The sequence below is a fragment of the Artibeus jamaicensis genome, unplaced genomic scaffold (assembly GCF_021234435.1).
Source record: "Artibeus jamaicensis isolate MK-2021 breed Jamaican fruit bat unplaced genomic scaffold, CSHL_Jam_final scaffold_2693, whole genome shotgun sequence".
Classification (NCBI taxonomy): Eukaryota; Metazoa; Chordata; class Mammalia; order Chiroptera; family Phyllostomidae; genus Artibeus; species Artibeus jamaicensis.
This window is the reverse complement of record NW_026522033.1, coordinates 576,109-596,548: the sequence shown is the minus strand read 5'-3', so window position 1 is coordinate 596,548 and position 20,440 is coordinate 576,109. Positions and strand designations below refer to the sequence as shown.

General features: G+C 43.1%; 1 protein-coding gene across 1 annotated transcript; it reads left to right on the top strand.

Annotated features, from left to right (window-relative positions):
- The first annotated feature begins 5 nt into the window (after positions 1-5).
- Positions 6-19,983, top strand: LOC119059975 (NACHT, LRR and PYD domains-containing protein 2-like). Its single transcript, XM_037159842.2, has 8 exons — positions 6-97; positions 8,551-10,161; positions 12,630-12,800; positions 15,521-15,691; positions 17,250-17,420; positions 17,717-17,887; positions 19,375-19,542; positions 19,692-19,983. The coding sequence occupies exons 1-8, from the start codon at positions 6-8 to the stop codon at positions 19,981-19,983; spliced, it is 2,847 nt and encodes a 948-aa protein (XP_037015737.2).
- The last annotated feature ends 457 nt before the right edge of the window (positions 19,984-20,440 follow it).

The window sequence follows — 20,440 nt, the reverse complement described above, 5'->3', positions numbered from 1 at the left end:
CAATCATGAAGCGTGGGCCGGCAGAAGAACTCCTCTTATTGGAGAACTCATTGGCTGGGATCTGCTCAGGCTACAAGGAAGTCCCAGACTCGGGTAGGTGAGTATCAGCCCTCCTAGCTCTTTCTCTGCCTCGTCCTTTCAGTAAACAGCAACTACTGGTTTAGTCCCTACCACACCCAGCGGGGCAAGCTTTAACGCTCACTGTGAGGGTTTTAGAGGGGGGTTGGAGGTCCCCGGGCTGAGCTCTCTTTTGCAATGAGAAGAGAACAGATGGGGAGGAGACAGCTGCCTAGGATGCCACAGGCCATTTTTTCCCTTCTCATGTTATTTTCAAGTGTTCCATGGAAGCATCATTCCATCTTGTAGAATCCACCTGTTTTAAGCATGTCATGATTTTTTGTAGGCTTACAGGGTTGTGTAACCACTGCCCACAGTCTGATTTCAGAACATTTCTGTGGCCCTGCAGAGATCCCACCCGCCCCTCTGTGGTGTACACACTCCTAACCACCATTTTGTGCCATGCATGACCTTGAGCTTCCATCTGTCAGATCTGTAGGTCGGGGTGACATTCCTTCTGGATCCCAAAAGACAGATGCAAGCATCACAGAAATGCCTTCTGCAGGAGAGTGATGTCGTCATGGAATTTACAGTCTTGTATTTCCGCCCTCCCCCAATAAGCTATGACAACAGAATATCACTGTCATCGTAGGCTGTAATGCAACACTTCCTTCCAGCAGGTGCCTTCGGTTTAATTTTTTTTGGCATAGCACAGCTGACTTTATTTATATATCTGTTAGAGTTGATAGTCAATATTATATTTTTAATAAAAAAATATTGATTTGAGGGGAGTGGGGAGAGAGAGAAACAGCGACTTATGGCTTCCCTTATTGATACATTCATTGGTTGCTTCTGGTATGTACCTGACTCGGGATCGAACCTGCAACTTTGCGGGCCAAGGCTCAATATCGTTCTGTATTAGTTTCAGGTGCACAGTAGAGTAGGCACCTTTATTTATTTATTTTTATTTCGCGATGGCAATGGAGCCTCTCAGGCTCATTCTGCTCAGCTTCTAGACTTATCCTCTCTGGCCTTCTTCCTTCCTTGCTCAGACCTATTTCAAAGAAAGACCAGCTCTTCATCCCCTCCCAGGTAAAGCTCTCCACCTGGTCCCATCATCGGCTGGCTGCTAGCAGTCATTTCCCAAGCCTCCCTCTCAAGTCCCGCCCTTATCTGCTCTCGAAGGGACCCCCTTTTCTTCCCCACCCATTTGTTCAGGCTGGGAACGAGTCTGTTTTCCCTGTTCAAAGAGCAGAGACAGTGATGTAAGTAGCCAGTGGCCTCTGCGCACTGTCATTGGGAGACTCCTCATGCAGCTGTTGGTGGAACAGTGGGGTGTATGGGTGGGAATTGGACATGAATGACTTGTCACCCACAGCTACTTCAGCAGGGTCAGCAGGGGTTCTCAGACATGCACACTCGTCCGCACTTGGCGGTAGGAAACCCGAATTTCCTCTCTTGCTTCCTCCCCTGACTCCGCCCCATTTCTCCCCCAGGGAGTTGAGTACCATCCCCTGAGCTCTGGGAGAGCTTGTGCCTGGGTGCACCCATGTGCCTCCAATATCCAGTGTGGTTTACCTGTGCTGGGCTGCCGGGTTAGAAAGTGGGCCTGTCTCCATTGGGGTTAACTCCCAGCCTGGCTGGCCTCCTTGGAGTCACCCAACGACCAGATTATCCATCTGTAAGCAGACCTGTGGAGAGATGGAGATTTTTGTGGCCTGCTTCATACGGACACTTTTCTGTGCGTCCTGCCTGTAGGGGCAAGACTTCTTCTTCCTCATTGTCTTACCAAAAATTCCTCCAGACCTCATTTTCTTCTCATGTGGGTCACTGCTTGTCAGAGCCTCGTTCCTCTCATCACCCTGTGGGCTCTTTCAGCAGGAACCTAGTTTCTGACTCTGGCATTGGGGTTTCTAGGAGTCTCCAAGTCCTCATTGTCCACTCGACTCTGTCCCCGTCTGTCCTCTCAAGTCTAGCTCCCATCCCCCTCTCCCCACCACCTTCCCTAGGTGGCTTCCTTCCATCTTAACTGGAAAACAGGACAGACGTCTTCCTTCTCCCTCCCCCTTCCCCATGGAGATTCCTGACGACTCTCCGACTCTTTGTGACCTGGGTGACTCAGTCTCCCTTGCCTGTTTTTCCTCTCGAGACCAAATGCACGCGGATCAAAGACAGCACTGAAAAAGGATAATATCTGGACCCAAATTATCCATGACATTGATTGACACTCAAGCACAGTCTTTGGATTCCAGAGGTTTATTATATGTTTTTACGACTTTTCCATTTGAGGGACTGGAGGGCTTGCTCCCATTGGTACACTGGGTGTGTCACTTGTCCTTTATTCTCTTTTGACTTTACCTTTCAGCATGAGCATTTTTACACTTACTATTTCAGAACTGCCAAGAGCCCTTATTATCCATTGCGTGTTGAGACATTTTTCACCATGCATTCATCTGAACAGATGTACTGTATTTTGCTGTAGATAATGCGCTCCCATGTCTAATATGCACCCGTGTTTTTGGCTCACACTTTCAGGAAAAAAATCTTTTGTTTCAATTTTTAAAATTTTATTTATTTATTTATTTATTTATTTACATTTAGAAACAAAACCAGTGATTATATTCCAGGGTCTTCTTTTGCATACAGATGCCATTATTGCTTTCTAGAGTCATACTTTTAATGCCTAAGCATAAATAAAAGAATTAAAAACAATTTATATAGATACAGAATTAGTACTACCCATGCACGATGTGTATTCTCATTTTTCCCTCAAAAATTTGGAAAAAAAAGTGTGTGTTATATACAGCAAAATATGGTACTATCCCCTCTGTTTTTACTAAGCAGTTGTATTTCATCTGGTGACTAATCCTTACTATTGCCTGAGAATGTAAAGATTTTTTTAAAAATTAATTTTATTTAGTTATTTTTCAAGTACAGTTTTTTGTCTATTTTTCCCATCCCAGCCTCCCCCGCCCCTTGCTCCCCACCTCCCTCCCATTTCTACCCCCCTTAGTTCTCGTCCCTGTGTCCTTCCTATTAGAATGTAAAGATTTTAATTTGTTTTTATTTAATTGGTTGAGGCCATGTATCTGTGATTGAGCGCACAGGTTCTTTTTCCTTAACTTCTATTTTTCGATTACAGTTTGCATCCAACATTATTTTGTACCAGTTCCAGGTGTACAGAATAGTGATTAGCCAATCATATACTTTACAGTGATCTCCCTGGTATTTCCAATTGCCAGCTGACTCTATACACCATTATGACAACATTATGGACTGTGTTCTCTGTGGTATAGTTTATATCCTTATGACTATTTTGTAACCACCAATTTATTCTTCCTAATCCCCCTTTTCCACCCCACCCTCCAATTCCTTGCTGGCAATCCTCAGTCTGGCAAGCCTCAGTCTCCGCTTCTTGCATTAAATGTGATAACCTTGGCCATGGAAACTTGGGCCTTTCTTCTCCCTCAGCCTGTGGCCCTGAGACCAGTCCTCATCATTATCACCTGGAGGATTTGTTAAAACACACCTTCCTGGGCCATCTCAAGAGTTTCCAATTTGGTAGGTCTGGGGTCAGGCCTTAGAACCGGCATTTCAAACAAGTTTGCAGATGCTGCTGCTGGTCTTAGAGGCCACACTCGGAGAACCACCGCCCTTGGATTCAAGTTTAGTGTACAAAGCACAGAGCCTGAATGCTAGAATTTGCATAGAGATGATTACCAGAAAGGAGGGGATAGGGGATGAGTGGAGAGGAGAAAGGGAGTGTCATAAATAGCATTGTGACAAGTGTACACAACATCATGACAGGTTTACAGGGTGAGAGATGGTCACCAAATCTGGGGGAATCACAGTGTCAGGTATATAAATGTCAAACAACGATATCGTGCACCTGAAACTAATATAACCAGTGTAAGATTGAATACCAACTGGACAGGGGTGACAGAAAAATATAGGGGGGATTGTCCAGATAAAGGGGTTATGCTTATAAAGTGAACATTTCGTGCACTCATATTTTGTCCTTTACCTGAATTCTGTGACTTTTAAGTCAAAAAGCTACATGAACTTCCTATTTATTTATTATTGAAGTATACTTGGGACACAATCTTAGATTGAATATGTTTGTCTCAGCTTTATTATGTATTTACGAGGTATACAAAGTGGGGCAAAAGTAGGTTTACATGATTTCACTCATGTGTGGAATCTAATGAACAAAATTAACTAACAAACAAAACAGAAACAGACTCATAGATAAAGAACCGACTGATGGCTCTCAGAGAGAAAGGAATTGTGGGGCTGGGTAAAAATAGTGAAGGGATTAAACAAACAACCCTCCCCCCTAAAACTCAGACACAGAACAGTATGGTGATTACTAGAGGGCAAGAAGGGACGAGGGCAGGTACAAGGGAGTAGGGGGGAAGTAGGCAGAGGTGGGTAGAAGACTGGACTTTGGGTGGTGAATATACAAGACAATATACAGATTATGTATTATAGAATTGTACCCCTAAAACCTACATGTATAATTTTATAACATAATATTATTTATTTTACTTTATTGTTTTTTTCTTTATTTTTATTATTTTCACTATTATAAATGTCCTCATTTCCTTACCTTTGCCCACCTCTACCCAGCCCCTGCTCCCCCTTCCTCTGGCCATTACCATACTGCCATCTGTGTCTATGGGTCATGCATGTATGTTCTTTGGCTAATCCCTTTACTTTCTTTCATCCAGTCCCCCTCCCTTCTGACAGCTGTCAGTCTATTCCATGTATCTGTGCCTCTGCCTCTGTTTTGTTCATCAACTTACTTTGTTCATCAGATTCCACATCGAAGTGAAATCATATGGTATTTGTATTTCTCTGATTGGCTTATTTCACTTAGCATAATAATCTCCAAGTCCACCCATGCTGTTGCAAAAGGTAAGAGTTCCTTCTTTTTTATGGCTGACTAGTATTTAATCATGTATATGTACCACAGTTTTTTGTCTACTCATCTACTGATGGGCACCTCAGCTATTTCCAGATAAGTGACTATGGTAAATAATGCTGCTATGAACATAGGGTGCATATATTTTTCTGAATTGGTGTTTTGGGATTCTTAGGATATATTGTCATAAATGAGATTGCTGGGTCAAAAGGCAGTTCCATTTAAAATTTTTTTAGGAAACTCCATACTGCTTTCCGCAGTGGCTGCACCAATCTGCATTCTTACCAACAGTGCACAAAGGTTTCCTTTTCTCCAACACATGTTGTTTGTTGATTCATTGATGGTGGCCATTCTGGCAGATGTGAGGTGGTATCTCATTGTGGTTTTAATGTGTATCTTTCTGATGATTAGTGATGTTGAGATTTTTTACATATGCCTATTGACGATCTGTTTGTTCTCTTTGGAGAAGTGTCTATTTATGTCCTTTGCCCATTTTTAATTGGATTGTTTGTCTTCTTGGTTTTGAGTGTATAAGTACTTTATATATTTTGGAATTTAACTCCTTATCAGATGTTTTATTGGCAAATATGTTTTTCCATACACTGGGTTCCCTTTCATTTTGTTGGTTTCTTTTGCTGTGCAGAAGTTTTTAGCTTCATGTAGTTCCATTTGTTTATTTTTTCTTTGTTTCCCTTGCCCTGGGAAAATATTACTATAAGAGATGTCTGGGATTTTACTGCCCATGTTTTCTCTAGGATTTTTATGTTTTCATGACTTACGTTTAAGTTTTTTAACCCATTTTTGAGTTTATGTATGGTGCAAGTTGCTGGTCTAGTTTTATTTTTTTTGTATGTACCTGCTCAATTTTTCCAACACCACTTATTGAAGAGACTGCCTTTACTCCATTGTATGTTCTCCCTTCCTTTGTCAAATATTAATTGTCCATAAAGGTGTGGATTTTTTCTGGATTCTCTCTTGTGATCCATTAATCTGTGTGCCTGTTCTTAGGCCAGTACCAAGGTGTTTTGATGACCATGGCCTTGTAGTAGAGTTTGATAACAAGTATTGTGATATCTTCAACTTTGTTCTTCTCTCTCAAAATTGCTGAGACTAATCGAGATATTTTTCTTTGGATTCCAAATAAATTTTTGGAACATTTGTTTTAGATCTGTGAAATATGCCATTGGTATTTTAAGAAGAATTGTGTTGAAGGTATAACTTGCTTTGGGTAGTATAGACATTTTAATGATATAAATTCTTCTAATCCATGAACATGGTATATGCTTCCACTTATTTGTATCTTCCTCAATTTCTTTTTTCAATATCCTACAGTTTTCTGAATACAGGTCTTTTATCTCCTTGGTTAAGTTTATTCATGACTACCTTATTTTTTTTGTTGCAATAGTAAATGGGACTGTTTTCTTAGTTTCTCTTTCTGAGAGTTTATTATTAATATATAAGAATGCCACCAATTTCTAAATTAATTTTGCAGGTTGTTACTTTGCCAATTTTACTTGTTAGATCTAGTAGTTTTTTGCGAAGTGTTTAGGGTTCTCTATGTACAATATTATGTCATCTGCAAATAATGACAGTTTTACTTCTTCCTTTCCAATTTGGGTACCTTTTATTTCTTTTTGTCTGATTGCTGTGGCTAGAACTTCCTTTACTATGTTGAATAAGAGTGGTGAAAGTGGACATCCTTGTATTGTTCCTGATCTTAAGGCAAATGCTTTTAGTTTTTGCCCATTGAGTATGATGTTGGCTGTAGGTTATTATATGTGGTCTTTACTATTATTTTTAATATTTATTTATTTTCTGAAACCTATATAATGTCACTCCAAGAAATTCAATAAAAAGTAGATTTATAGTTGTTCATATGGAATATAATACAATAATTAATAAATAACACAAGAATAAACTGTTTCATGTTCTCATAACTGTAGACCTATTTTTGCTCACCTTGTACATACATATAATCTCTTACTAGTTTTACACATGGAGCGTCATTAACACCAGCAATCTGATTAGTGATTACATGCATATGTGTATACCCATGTATGTCATTTATACTGAACCCAGGTTCAGCTACCTGCTGCTTTGAAAGCCAATGCTCAGGAGACAGGTGTTGGTGAAAAGGAAAGTGGTTTATTTAAGTGCCAGTCACCTGAGAAAGTAGGGGACTCGTGTCCCAAAGCCCATCTTAATATTTCAGTGCAGGCAGAGGTTTTTACAAGGAGGGAGAGGGAAGGCAGAGCAAAGAGACTGAGGGAGGGGGTTGAAAAGTTCTCTGTGCAGATGAGCACAGTACATTCGGATAAGGACCTGGAAACCGATCAAGCAATGGTTCGATTTTTGTCATCCTGGTTTTATGCCTGACTGAGGATCAAACCTGCAACCTAGGTATGTGCCCTGATTGGGCACTGACCCCACAACCTTGTGGTGCATGGGATGATGCCCCTACCAAATGAGCTCCTGACCAGGCCATGTAAACTTCAGACTTAGCCAATCAAGCACCCAAACATGCTGGGATATTGGACAGAAATTCATGGGAACTGTAGAACAATTTGGAAAGAACTGATATTATCATACAGAGCCTCCCAACCCACAGATGTTCTTTCTCCATTAACTGCTAATTTCTTTGATGTTATTTACAAACTTGGGGATCTCTGGGGAGAGACATGACATGTCTTAGACTTATTCTTAGGTGTCTGGTATTTTTATAAAACTTACCCCCTGGCACATAGACTTGATTCCATTACATTGAAAGGTGTTTATGTATCTTCAGCCCCTATGACATTAGAAGTTCCTTTAATCAAGCAGTGTGAAATGTCCCAAATAGGTAATCCCACAGAGAGAGAAAGCATATTAGTGGTTGCCAGGGTCTGAGGAAGAGGGAAGTGAGTGTTTAATGGGCATTGAGTATCTGTTAGGAGTGGCGAAACTCTTGCAACTAGCTCATGATGATGGTTGCACACCATTGTGGATATTTTCAATGCCACTGAATCATACCCTTTAAAACAGCTAAAAAATGTTATGTGTATCTTACCATAATACAAAGAAAGTAGATTGAAGGATATTTGTAGTATTCTTTGTCTGCGATAGTGTCTGCTCTAGGGAGTACAAATAATCCCGTGGGCCAAGCTGCAGCTATGAGTATTTTACAAAGTGCACACAAGTGTGAAAAGTAGATAACTGGAAGCTGGGTGAGAAAGAAGGGTTCTTGGAGGTGAGAAAAGCCAGGTGGATGCCCAGCCGGGTAGCTCTGTCCTGATATCCCAAGGTTGTGGGTTCAATCCCCCATCAGGACACATACAAGAATGAACCAATAAATGCATAAGTAAGTGGGATGATAAATCAATGCTTTTCTCTCTCACTCTCCCCCTTCCCCTCTCTCTAAAATTAATAACCAAAAAACCCCAGGTGGGTAAATACTGTCTTAGAGTCATACATTTGATGTTTGGTACAGTGCAAGATACTTTGTTTCTTCCTGGTCTTTCTCATTTTCCAGTTAAGCATAATCATGGGCTGCCCCAACTTTTGCCTATTGCATACCCTTACAGGTGAAATAGAGAGAGAGAGAGAGAGAGAAACACCATGGAGAAAGTTTATACTATCTGGAAGCATACATTTTGGCCTGGAGATGGTGATGACTTTCACTACAAAGTCACCTCGAGGAGCCAAAAGTTCACATCGTTCTGGAGTCCCAAAGCACCCATAGAGTTAAGGCCACTGACCGTGGTGCTGCATGGCCCTGCGGGCATTGGGAAGACCACACTGGCCAAGAAGTGGATGCTCGAGTGGAGACAGGACAAGCTCCCCAATACACTCAAGTTAACCTTCTATCTCAGCTGTAAGGAGATGAACCGCCAGGGCACCTGCACTTTTGCAGAGCTGGTATCTAAGACCAGGGTAGACATGCAGGAAGCCGAGATCCCAGACCAAGCCCAGAACATCTTGTTTGTCATTGATGGCTTTGATGAGCTCAGGGTCCCCTCAGAGTCACTCATCCATGACATTTGTTGTGACTGGAAGAAGCAGAAGCCAGTGCCCATCCTGCTGGCCAGTTTGCTGAAGAGGAAACTGCTCCCCAAGGCCACGTTGCTGGTTACCACACGCCCCAGGGCCCTGAGAGACCTCCGGCTCCTGACTGAGCAACCTGTATTCATAGAGGTGGAGGGGCTCTCGGAGGAGGGCAGGAGGAACTACTTCCTGAAGCACTTTGCGGATGAGGACCAAGCCCTGCAAGCTTTCGAGGCCATGAGTAGCAACCCGGCTTTGTTCCACATGGGCTGCATGCCTGCTGTGTGCTGGGTCACCTGCACCTGCCTGAGCCAGCAGATGGAGCAGGAACAAGACCTAGACCTGACCTGCCAAACCACCACCTCACTCTTCCTGCGTTTCCTGTGTGGCCAGTTCACATCCACCTCTGCCAGCTGCCCCCAAGGGCCCCTGCAAGCTGCACTGAGGTCAGCGTGTCTTCTGGCTGCTGAGGGCCTCTGGGAGCAGACGTCCGTGCTGGATAGAGAAGATCTCAGGAGTCTGGGGCTCAAGGAGTCTGACCTCCGGCCTTTCCTGGACAAAAACATCATCCAGGAGAACCTAGACTGTGAAGGCTACTACACCTTTATCCACCTCAGTGTCCAGCAGCTTCTGGCTGCTGTGTTCTACATTCTGGACAGTGAGAAGCAGAACTATGGGGGCAGCCGCAGGCCAAACATAGGGAATCTGCAGATGCTGCTCTCCAAGGAAGAAAGACTGAAGAACCCCAACCTGACTCATGTGGGCTACTTCTTATTTGGCCTCTCCAATGAGCAGAGATCCAGGGAGCTGGAGATGACCTTTGGCTGCCCAGTGTCCTTGTGGGTCAAGCAGGAGTTACTGAGGTCATTGTCTGGTGAATTACGGAGGTCATCGTCTGGTGAGAGTGAACCCTTCTCCTCGACCACGGATGTGAAGGAGGTGCTCTACTGTCTCTATGAATCTCAGGATGAGCTGTTCGTGAAGGAGGCCATGGCTCATGTCAGGGAAATGTCCCTGCATTTGCAAAGCAAAGTGGACCTTGTGCACTCAGCATTCTGTCTCCAGCATTGTCAGTACGTGCAGAAGTTTTCGCTGCAGGTGGAGAGGTGGATATTCCTGGAGGATGAGAGAATCTTGGAATCAGAAACCTGGGAGGAGAGGTAAGAACTGTCCCCTCTCACTCTCCCTTTTTTCCACCTTTCACCTCCTCCATGCTTTGCTGAAGAAGACAGTAGCCTGCTCCATGGGGTTTAAGGTCAGTCTTTCCTTCTTGCTGGAATTCCAACCCCCCACCAGTTTCACCATTCAAGACACATAGTACGATGTTCAAGTTAGCAATGGGGGCTTTGGAACCTATAAGTTTTTTGTGAAGTATATTGGAGTAACTGATTAATAACACAATATAAAATAAGCCAGGCGGTGAAAGACAAATACCATATGATCTCACCTTTAACAAGAACCTAAGCAACAAAACAAACAAGCACGCAAAATATAACCAAAGACACTGAAATGCAGAACAGGCTGGCAGGGACCAGAGGGGAGAGGGGAGAAAATTTCAGGGGAAAAGGGGAAGGATTCATAGGAACTGGTATAAAGGACACATGGACAAAAACTAAGGGGGGTGGAAATGGGAGGGAGGTGGGGAGCACTGGGGGGGGTGGGCTGGGATGGGAGCAAAAGACAGAAAACTGTACTTGAACGATAATTAAATTAAAAAATGCTTAAAAATAACATGATATAAACTTCAGGTGTACACCTTTATAGTACGAAGTGTCTACACCCTTGTGCGCTCACCACCCGGAATCGGCCTCCTTCTGTTTTAGTGTTAAGTTTTCATGTAGTGAATGAGTTCAGGTAGTTCCTAGACTCTCTCAACATTTCACATATGTTCCCTCCCTCCAAATTCTTTTTTTTTAAATCTTCACCTGAGGATGTGTTTATTGATTTTTAGAGAGAAGGGAAGGGAGGAAGAAAGAGGAGAGAAACATCAATGTGAGAGAGCAACATGGATCATTTGCTTCTTGTACGCACCTTGTCTGGGACCTGAACCCAAAACTCAGGCATGTGCCCTGACTGGGAATTAAACCTGTGACCTTTCACTTTGCAGGAAAACACCCCACCCTACTGGTCAGGGCTGTATTTTTAATTTTTTTGAGGACCCTCTATACTGTTTTCCATAGAGGCTGCACCAATGTACATTCTTCTCCAACAGTGCACGAGGGTTCCCTTTTCTCCACATCCTCACTGATGCTTGCTATCTCATCTTGTTTGATAGTGGCTATTTTAACAGGTGTTAGGTGAGATTTCATCATGGTTTTGACTATTTCCTAGATAAAACTACTGACATTGACCTCCCTTTCATGTCCTTGTTGGCCATCTGTATGTCATCTTGAAAGAAATGTTTATGCAGGTCTTCTGCCCATTTTATAATTGCATTTTTTTCTGTTCAGTTGTATGAATTCTTTAGATATATATTTTTGAATGTCAACCCCTGATCAGATGTATGATTTGCAAATGTTTCCTCCCATTCTGTAGGTTCCTTTTTCATTTTGTTATTGTTCCCTTTGCAGGACCACCTATTAATTCTCATTGCTTTTTCCATATGCAATTTTTCAAAAAATTAAATTTATTGGGGTGACATTGGTTTGTTAGACCATACAGGGTTCAAGTGCACAACTCAATTAAACATCACCGCACCCTGTGCCAGGCACCCATTGCCCCAAGCAAAGTCTCTTTCAGTCACCATTTCCCTGCCTTTGCCCACCTCCATCTGCCCCTCTCCCCCTTCTTTTGTGGCCATGACCACACTGTAGTCTGTGTCCATGGGTTATGTATTTGTTTTTTTGGCTAACTCCTTCACCTTCTTTCATCCAGTCCTCCCACTCCCTGCCCTCTATCAGCTGTCAGTCTGTTCCATGTATCCATGCCTTTTTTTTTTTTTTTTGGTTCCTTAGATTCTGTGGAGAAAAGGGTGGGAATGAAGATTGGTGCAGCCACCATGAAAGGCAGTGTGGGGTTTCCTCAGAAAATTGAAAATGGAACTGCCTTTTGACCCAGTGATCCCACTTCTGAGAATATATTCTAAAAAACCTGAAACACTAATCAGAAAGAACATATGCAGCCCTGGCTGGTGTAGCTCAGTGAATTGAGCACAGGCCTGCGAACCACATGATCGCGGTTCGATTCCCAGTCAGGGCACATGCCTGGGTTGCAGGCCGGTTCCCTGCAGGCCAGTTCCCAGCAGGGGACACACAAAAGGCAACCATACATTGATGTTTCTCTCCCTCTCTCCTTCCCCCCCTTCCCCTCTAAAGATAAATAAATAATAAAATATTAAAAAAAAGAACATATGCATCCCTATGTTCCTATTATTGACAATAGCCAAGATCTGGAAACAGTCCAAGTGCCCATCAGTAGATCAGTGAATAAAAAAGCTGTGGTACGTTTACACATGCAGCTGTAAAAAAGGAGAAATTCTTATCTTTGGCAATAGCATGGATGAACCTGGAGGATATTATGCTCAGTGAGATAAGCCAGTCAGAGAGAGACAAATACAATACAGTCTGCCTCATATGTGGAATCCTATGTGTAGTTTTAACAGGTGCTCTTTTTGGTTCTTTCCTCCCAGGTATGAGCACGATGACCATATTCTTGTTTTCTGGATGGATCTCTGCTCTGTGTTCAGTTCCAGTGAGAACTTGAGCTCTCTGGATGTGAGTCAAAGCTTCCTGAGTTCCTCCTCTGTGAGGATTCTTTGTGACCAGATAACCCGTGCCGCCTGTCATCTCCAGAAGGTGGTGTAAGTAGAAGCTAACCTTACAAAGGCTGTTTCCAGGCATTGTTTTTTTCAGTCCTCACCTGAGGATATGTTTACTGATTTTTAGAGAGAGCAGGGTAGGTGTGGGGGAGAGAAACATCAATCAGTTGCATCCCATATGGGCGCTGACTGGGGATCGAACCAGCAACCTTTTGGTGTATGGGATGACATGCAAGCAACTTAGCCACTTGGTCAGGGCTGTCCCCAAGCGTTTTGATTGGGAGATCAATATTTTATTATCTTACCAGGCTCTGACCAGCCAGGTGCTCAGGATACAAAGAAATGAAATGATTCCTGTCTTTAAAGGTGTCCAGTGGGAGAATCATCTATCACATTGAGTCATTTTTATGAAATCTGTCCAGGAGTTTGGATGTTTGCAAACATCCACTGTGGATACATTTGAGTGATGCAACATGAAGTCATTTTCATGAAACTTGGCCAAGAGTTTGGATCCTTCCATACACTTGCTATGAGGCTGCTTGAAACTTGGCCCATGGGAAATAGAGGTACATGAATGACTGAAGTAGACCTAGGTGGGTTTGTGGAAATACTCGAGAGAGAAAAGTTTCAAATACACAGATAAGAAGTTGTTGCTGAAACAGACTCACAGATGCAGAAGAACAGAATGATAGTCATGGATGGGAGGGGAGTTGGGAGGATTGGTGAGAAAGGCGAAAGGATTGAGAAGTACAAATAGTTAACAGGGATGTGAAGTACAGCATAGGGAATTTAGTAGACAATATTGCAATAACTCTGTAGAGTGTCAGGTGGTGGTAGACTTATTGGGGGAATCACTTCATAAATCACATGTGTTTCATTACTGTGTTGCACACCTGAAACTAATATACTAATGAATGTCTTCTGTAATAGAAAACTTCAAAAACATAAGCAAAAAAAAATGAAGAAAGTAAGAAAGGAGAATGTGTTGATGAGGTAATAATGACCTTAAAACTTGCATGTGGACTGGGATTGAGAAGTGAGTCTGAGTAAGGTAGGCGGTGGTGAATGTGAATTGTGATGTGGGCCACCTGGGCAGGTGACTATGAGGACACCCTTTTCAACCAATGCAGGATAAAGGGATACCCCTTCTCTGTTGCTGAAACTTTCCCCTCAACCATCATGCCTTGGAAGCCTTAATGAAGTCACTGAAAATGTAGCAATAGTTGTGCCCTACAGCGATGGACTGTACCTGCTGATGTCAGGTGACAAACAGCAACAAAACCTGACACAGACTGATGATGGCACAGGTGTCAATTTATTCCATATGGTCTTCAAAGGCTTACATTGCCCTGGTTTGTAAGGGACTACAGAAAACAAGGCTTAGAAGACACTTCTTGGCCTGACCGGGTAGCTCAGTTGGTTAGAGCATCGCCCCCATATGCCAGGGTTTCAGGTTCACTCCCTGGCTAGGGCACATACAAGAATCAGCCAATGAATGCATAAGGAAGTGGAACAAAAATATCAATGTCTGTCTCTCTCTAAAAAAATCAATAAATTAAAAAAGAGAAAGAAGACACCTCTAATTTGTATCATTAAGCATTTAGGACAATTTAAAGAGGGGCTCTGGACAGGTGGCATTTTCCCTATTCTGAGTCTCTCTGTGCTGAAAATTTAATTTCAAAGCTTCTTTTGGATGAGCCACCAGGAATATTCATTATCGAACAATGAAGGGTAAAGAATTGTAAGACCAGTTGCTGGTTTTGGAAGAGTCGACAATATTTTAAACACAGAGTTGTTTCTCTTTTTTTTTTGTTTCTATGTTGTTTGTTCATTTATTTATTTTTTTAGATTCCACATATATGTGAAATCATAGGGCATTTGTCTTTCTCTGACTGACTTATTTGATTTAGCATTAATACCCTGTAGGTCCATTCATACTGTTGCAAATAGTAAGCTTTCATTATTTTTTTATGGCTAAGTAATATTCCATTATATATGTACTACATCTTCTTTATCCAATCATCTATCAGTGGACACTTGGGTCTTGTTTTCTTACCCAATCAAGATGTCTTTTGATTGGAACATTTAACTCATTTACATTCAAAGAAATTATGGATGTGTATGTAGTTTTTGCCATTCTTGAAGCCCAGAGTTTGATTAGAAAAAATTTCCATGTTATACATTATCTAGAATTTATTTTAATTGCATTTAAAAATTCCACAATCATGCTAGCTGACAAGAAAACAAAAAAAAATCTTCTTGATCCATATCATCAAGGAGCCTGCAATTTATTTGCTAACTTCAAAACCAGAACTTACAGTAGCCTACATCAGCAGTGCTTTGCAGAAATAGAGACCACATGTCTCTCTATATGGGGGTATAGGGATAAGTGATTTTTTTTGTTATTAGAAAAAGGCAGTAGGCACTGAGGTGTTGAAGAAGTTTGTGAGATGAATGTGGAAGGAAATGATATAATACAAAACATAAGGATCTAGGGAAAAGCATGAGCTGAGAGAAGGGTGTGCTAAGCTCCTCATCTGATTCCACCTTCCATGCAACACCATGTACTTCTTCTATTCATAGCCCTCATTTTTCTCTTTTCCATCTGTCATTCCATTGACTGGTCCTTCAATTCAGGTCAGTGTATTGACCACCCTCCCCATTTCTATCCTGATTGGAGACCTCTCAGTTCACTAGGCATTCAGAGCCCCAACCCCCTGGGTACCCAAGGTGGAATCCCTCCCTTCTTCTATGTTTCCTAGGATTAAGAACATCTGCCCTGTGGATGCATATCGGGACTTCTGTCTGGCTTTCGTTGGTAAGAAGACCTTGACCCACTTGACCCTGGAAGGTGGTGCCCACAGCAATACGATGCTGCTCCTGCTGTTGTGTGAGGTCCTGAAGCACAAGACATGCAACCTGCAGTATCTCAGGTAGATCTCACATCACTGCTGTGCGCTGCGTGAGCGACACACAACAGGGAGCTGCTCTGATTGGACATTGCATCCGGCCACATGGGGGAGGGGCGAGTGTATTCTCCGGTAGAACCTGATCTCCTGCATGGAATCATGAGTCCTAAATGCAAAGAAATCCCAAAATTTTGTGTCAGCCTCTGGGTTTGGGACGTGGTATTTCAGATGGCATGTTGCCTTTGTGCTATAATTTCGGAGCAGCCATTGACCTAGATTGGCCACTCAGTGATCCCCGTAAAGCTTCGAGGGTCCTGGTTCCTGGTGGCCCACTGGTTTGAGACACTCCCGCTTCCTCAGTGAACGCCCATAACAAAGGCTCTGATTATCATTACCCGTCTTTAGGACACCATCCCCTCCTCCACTCAGTACAGTAGCAACCTGAGGTAGTGGCTGACAGGGCAGGATTTTGAATTTGGAAATGAGCTAAAATCTTTTTACTGATATTAATGACCTATACGATCTCTTTATCCATAAAATGGATTTTGAGAATTGAATGAAACGTGATGTGTGAAATGCTTTGCCTAGGGGCCAGGCACAAAGGGTAGCTCTTACCACTGTTGATAATTGATGATGGTGCTCTTTTCATTTAATTGGAAAAACTGCTGATATAAATGATGTTTCATTTTTTAAAGTTTTTGAAAGATTTTATTTATTTCTAGAGAGAGGGGGGCAGAAACATCAATGTGTAGTTGCTTCTCATGTGCCCCCAACTGGGGACCTGGCCCGCAGCCCAGGTATGTGTCCTGACTGGGAATTGAACTGGTGACCCCTCTGGTTTGCAGTCTGGTGCTCAATCCACTGAGCCACACCAGCCAGGGCTGATGTTTCTAAAAGATACATTGAGGTTTCAAAAGAAGAAATGGCTGACACAGAACATGTACCATCTTCTACATGGCCAGGGCTGTACCTCCTTGTTTAAATTTGAATATTCCCTAATAATTTATGAAGTTAGATTTTTTGAGTATCAGGCATCATTTTTTACTCTATAGAATCACATATCTAGACCTAAGTGAGACTGAGCAGATGCTCTGGCTAGGTGAGTCTGTTGATAGTTAGTTGGAGTATTGTTCCATATGCCAAAAAGTTATGGGTTTGATTCCTGGTCAAGGCATGTACCTAGGTTGTGGGTTTGGTCCCTGGTCAGGGCATGTCCGAGAGGCAACCCAGTGATGTTTTTCCTCTCACTTCAATGTTTCTTCCCTTGTTCCTCTATCTCTAAAACCAATGCAAAAAAAAAATCTTATCCTCAGATGAGGATTAAAAAAAATGATGTTGTTGAAACTTCACATAGAATTGTATTACAAATGTGAGATGAGGCTGGATGTTGATCAAATGACCATGGGGATACTTGAAGAAGCAAAGGAGGTCAATGATCTCCAATAGTTCAGGCCAAGTTTGCACACATATTGGAGCAAAATATGATGAAGATCAAGGATACAATCTTTGGGGAAGCGTACTAAGCTGATAGGGTCTCTCTCTGTCCTCCCGAGAGAATGACTTGCTTCCATGTATTCCATAGGTTGGGGTCTTGTTCTGACATCCTTCCACAGTGGGATGAGTTCTCCTTGGCCCTAATAATCAACCAGTCCCTGCAGTTTCTGGACCTCACCGCCAGTGAGCTCTGGGATAAGGGTGTCACGCTGCTGTGTGCGACGCTGAAACACCCGAAGTGTTTCCTGCAGAGGTTGTCGTAAGTCTCTCTTCTGTGGCCCATCTCTGTTTAGTTCTGGGTCACACAGAGAACAGTGGTAATGCTGGACTTACAGTGCAATTGGTGAGGGACCTCCTACTGAGGTAGACAACTCTGGGTTTCCGTTTTTGCTTCACGTAGATGAAGCATACATTTTCGCACACCCTTCTCTCATCACTGGTCCTTCATGGTGCAAGATAGAATAGGTGGGGAGTTTGCAAGAAGAGCTAGCAGCTGAGGAGGTTGGGCTTTGGAAATGTTCTCACTGTCTGGCCATGGGTGGCGTGCTTCGGCAGGTTGGAAAACTGTCACCTGACGGGAGCCTGCTGCAAGGAGCTCTCTTCTGCTTTGATTGTCAACCAAACGCTGACACACCTGTGCTTGGCCAACAATGACCTTGGGAATGGTGGAGTGCAGCTGCTGTGTGAGGGCTTGAGTTACCCTGACTGTCAACTACAGATCCTGGTGTAAGTCCCTATGGGCTGTGTGTGTGGGCGTGCTGGATGCAAAGAACAGATAGGAGACCACTTAGCGATTCCTGTTGAATGAATCTGGCAACCGCCTGCTGGAAATGAGGGAAAGACTGGGTAGACAAAAATAGATGTTAATATTTGCCTGCCTTTCAGGGCTGAGTTTACCTTCTGGCCTCTTTGTATTTTGGGAATTTGGCCGGACTGGTTTTCAGGTCTGGCATTTCACGTATCTTCTTTGAGGTCACATGACATACTTCTTCCTGCAGTTGGGAATGCATTGAGTTATAGGGTATAGAGCATAGCGTAGGGTTTTCTTTGCAGAAAATTTGTTTTTCTTCTGCAAAGAGCCAGATGGTAAATATTTTAGGCTTTGTGGGCCCGTTCTCTGATCTCTGTTCTAGTTATCCAACTCGGGCACTGTCCTGCAAACGGGTAGGCTAGGAATGAGTGTGGCTGTGTTGCAATAAAACATTATTTATAAAAAATCCCAAACAGGTAGTGGGATGCATTTGACCTATGGGCTGGAGTTTTCTGACCTTGTTACCTGGGCACAAGCCCAGCACGGGTTACCTGTGCCCATTAGAATCACAGGTAGGGTAATGTTCAAAAGATTGTGTAGGGCTGGAGGCCTGTTTCTGCTCAGAAATTCTATCTGGTTTTGACTTTTCTGGGGTTTTTGCTCTCCTAGAAAACTGCTGTCTGCCAGTTATTTTTATGGCTTCTAGTGGGTTCTAGAAACACCTGATGTCTCATGTGTATCATAGGGACTGAAGTATGACATATGGCCAATAATATGGTAATAACTATGTATGGTGCCAGACTTACTGGGGGTGTCACTTTGTAAGTCATATAAATGTCTATTGACTATATTGTACACCTGAAACTAACATAATATTGTATGTCCACTGTGATTGAAAAATAAATTAAAAAAATTAGAAAACGAAACAAATGATATATGCTAATCTAGACATACCCCAATAGTTTAAGTCTGGGGTACTAGTTTCCTTTTCAAAGGAAAAACAAGTATTCTGGTTATAGTGGTAGATAGAAGAAAAATGAAAAGAAAGATTCTATATCTTCAAAACAAGTATTCATTAGAAGAAAATGAAATTTCATACATGATGTTGCTAGGTAGACAGCTCTATATGAAAGAGTTAGGCTATGCTGCCATTTCAGGAACATCTGTATCTTAGGAGATGTGTGTGTGTGTGTGTGTGTGTGTGTGTGTGTGTGTGTGTGTGTGTGTTTATTCATGATAAAAGGCAACAGTCAAGGGCCAGCCCCACCCCTGCATCCCCCACCCCACCACCTAGGCACATGGAGATAACGTAACCATCATCCCATGTGTATGCTATGTATAAACCTGCCTGAAATGAGGACGCTTGAGGTAGAAGCTACATGGTACTGGGTGTAACAGCTGCCTCACCAGGCACGTGCCACGGATGGATACAAGACTTCTCACCGTATGACTGTCTTGGTAGGTTGTATAAGTGCAACATAACCAGACGTGGCTGCAAATATATTGCAACAGTTCTCCAAGGAGACTCCTGCTTGACGTACTTGGACCTGGGTCTCAATCCCATAGCTAGAGGATTGCGGTTTCTCTGTGAGGCTTTGAAGAAGCCAGATTGCAGCCTAAAATGCCTGGGGTAGGTGCTTTGCTTCTTTGAAAGGTTCCCCCCTCCACCCATTTCTTCACTACAGGTCCCTAGCAAGTCAGAATGTGGCCAGCAACTGGTAGGTTCTGCATGAGGACTTGTTCAGCCAGCGATTCGGCACCCGTTCTCTTTCTCAACAGGCTCCGTGGCTGTTCCATCTCGACTCTCTGTTGCCAGGATCTTGCCTCTGCTCTCCCGAGCAACCAGAGGCTGGAGGTTCTGGACCTGGCCCAGAACACATTGGGGCGGGATGGAATAATGGTGCTCTTGGAAGCGCTGAAACACAGTCATGGTCCATTGATGATCCTCAGGCTGAAGATGGATGAGCCCAATGGGGAAATCCAGAAGCTGCTGCAGGAACTGAAAGACAGCAACCCCGGGCTGACAATCGAATATCAGAATGCCGGGTTGACCGGACCCCTCCTATGGTGACTTCATTTTCTGGACATCCTGAGAAAACGTTCCAGTAAATTACTTGTCTCTCTGACATTGACGAAGACCAAATGGTCACACGTTAATCACCGGTTCAAAATAGAGAATTGAGCACTGGCTTACACCCTCTGGTTTACAGTAAATTTGGCACAACTCACACACCCACTTTATGTCAAATGTCTGTTTTTGTTCATGAGGATACAGAACAATAAAAGGCAAAGCATTATGTTTGAAGCTGCATTTACTATGTTTTTAAAGATTTTAATTGTTTAGAGAGAGGGGAAGGGAGGGAGAAAGGGAGGGAAAGGAACTTCAGCATGTGGTTGCATCTCCTGGGGACCTGGAGACCTGAGGACCTCGTCCTCAACACAGGCATGTGTCCTGACTGGGAATCAAACCAGCAGCCCTTTGGTTTACAGGCCGGCGCTCAATCCGCTGAGCCACACCAGCCAGGGTT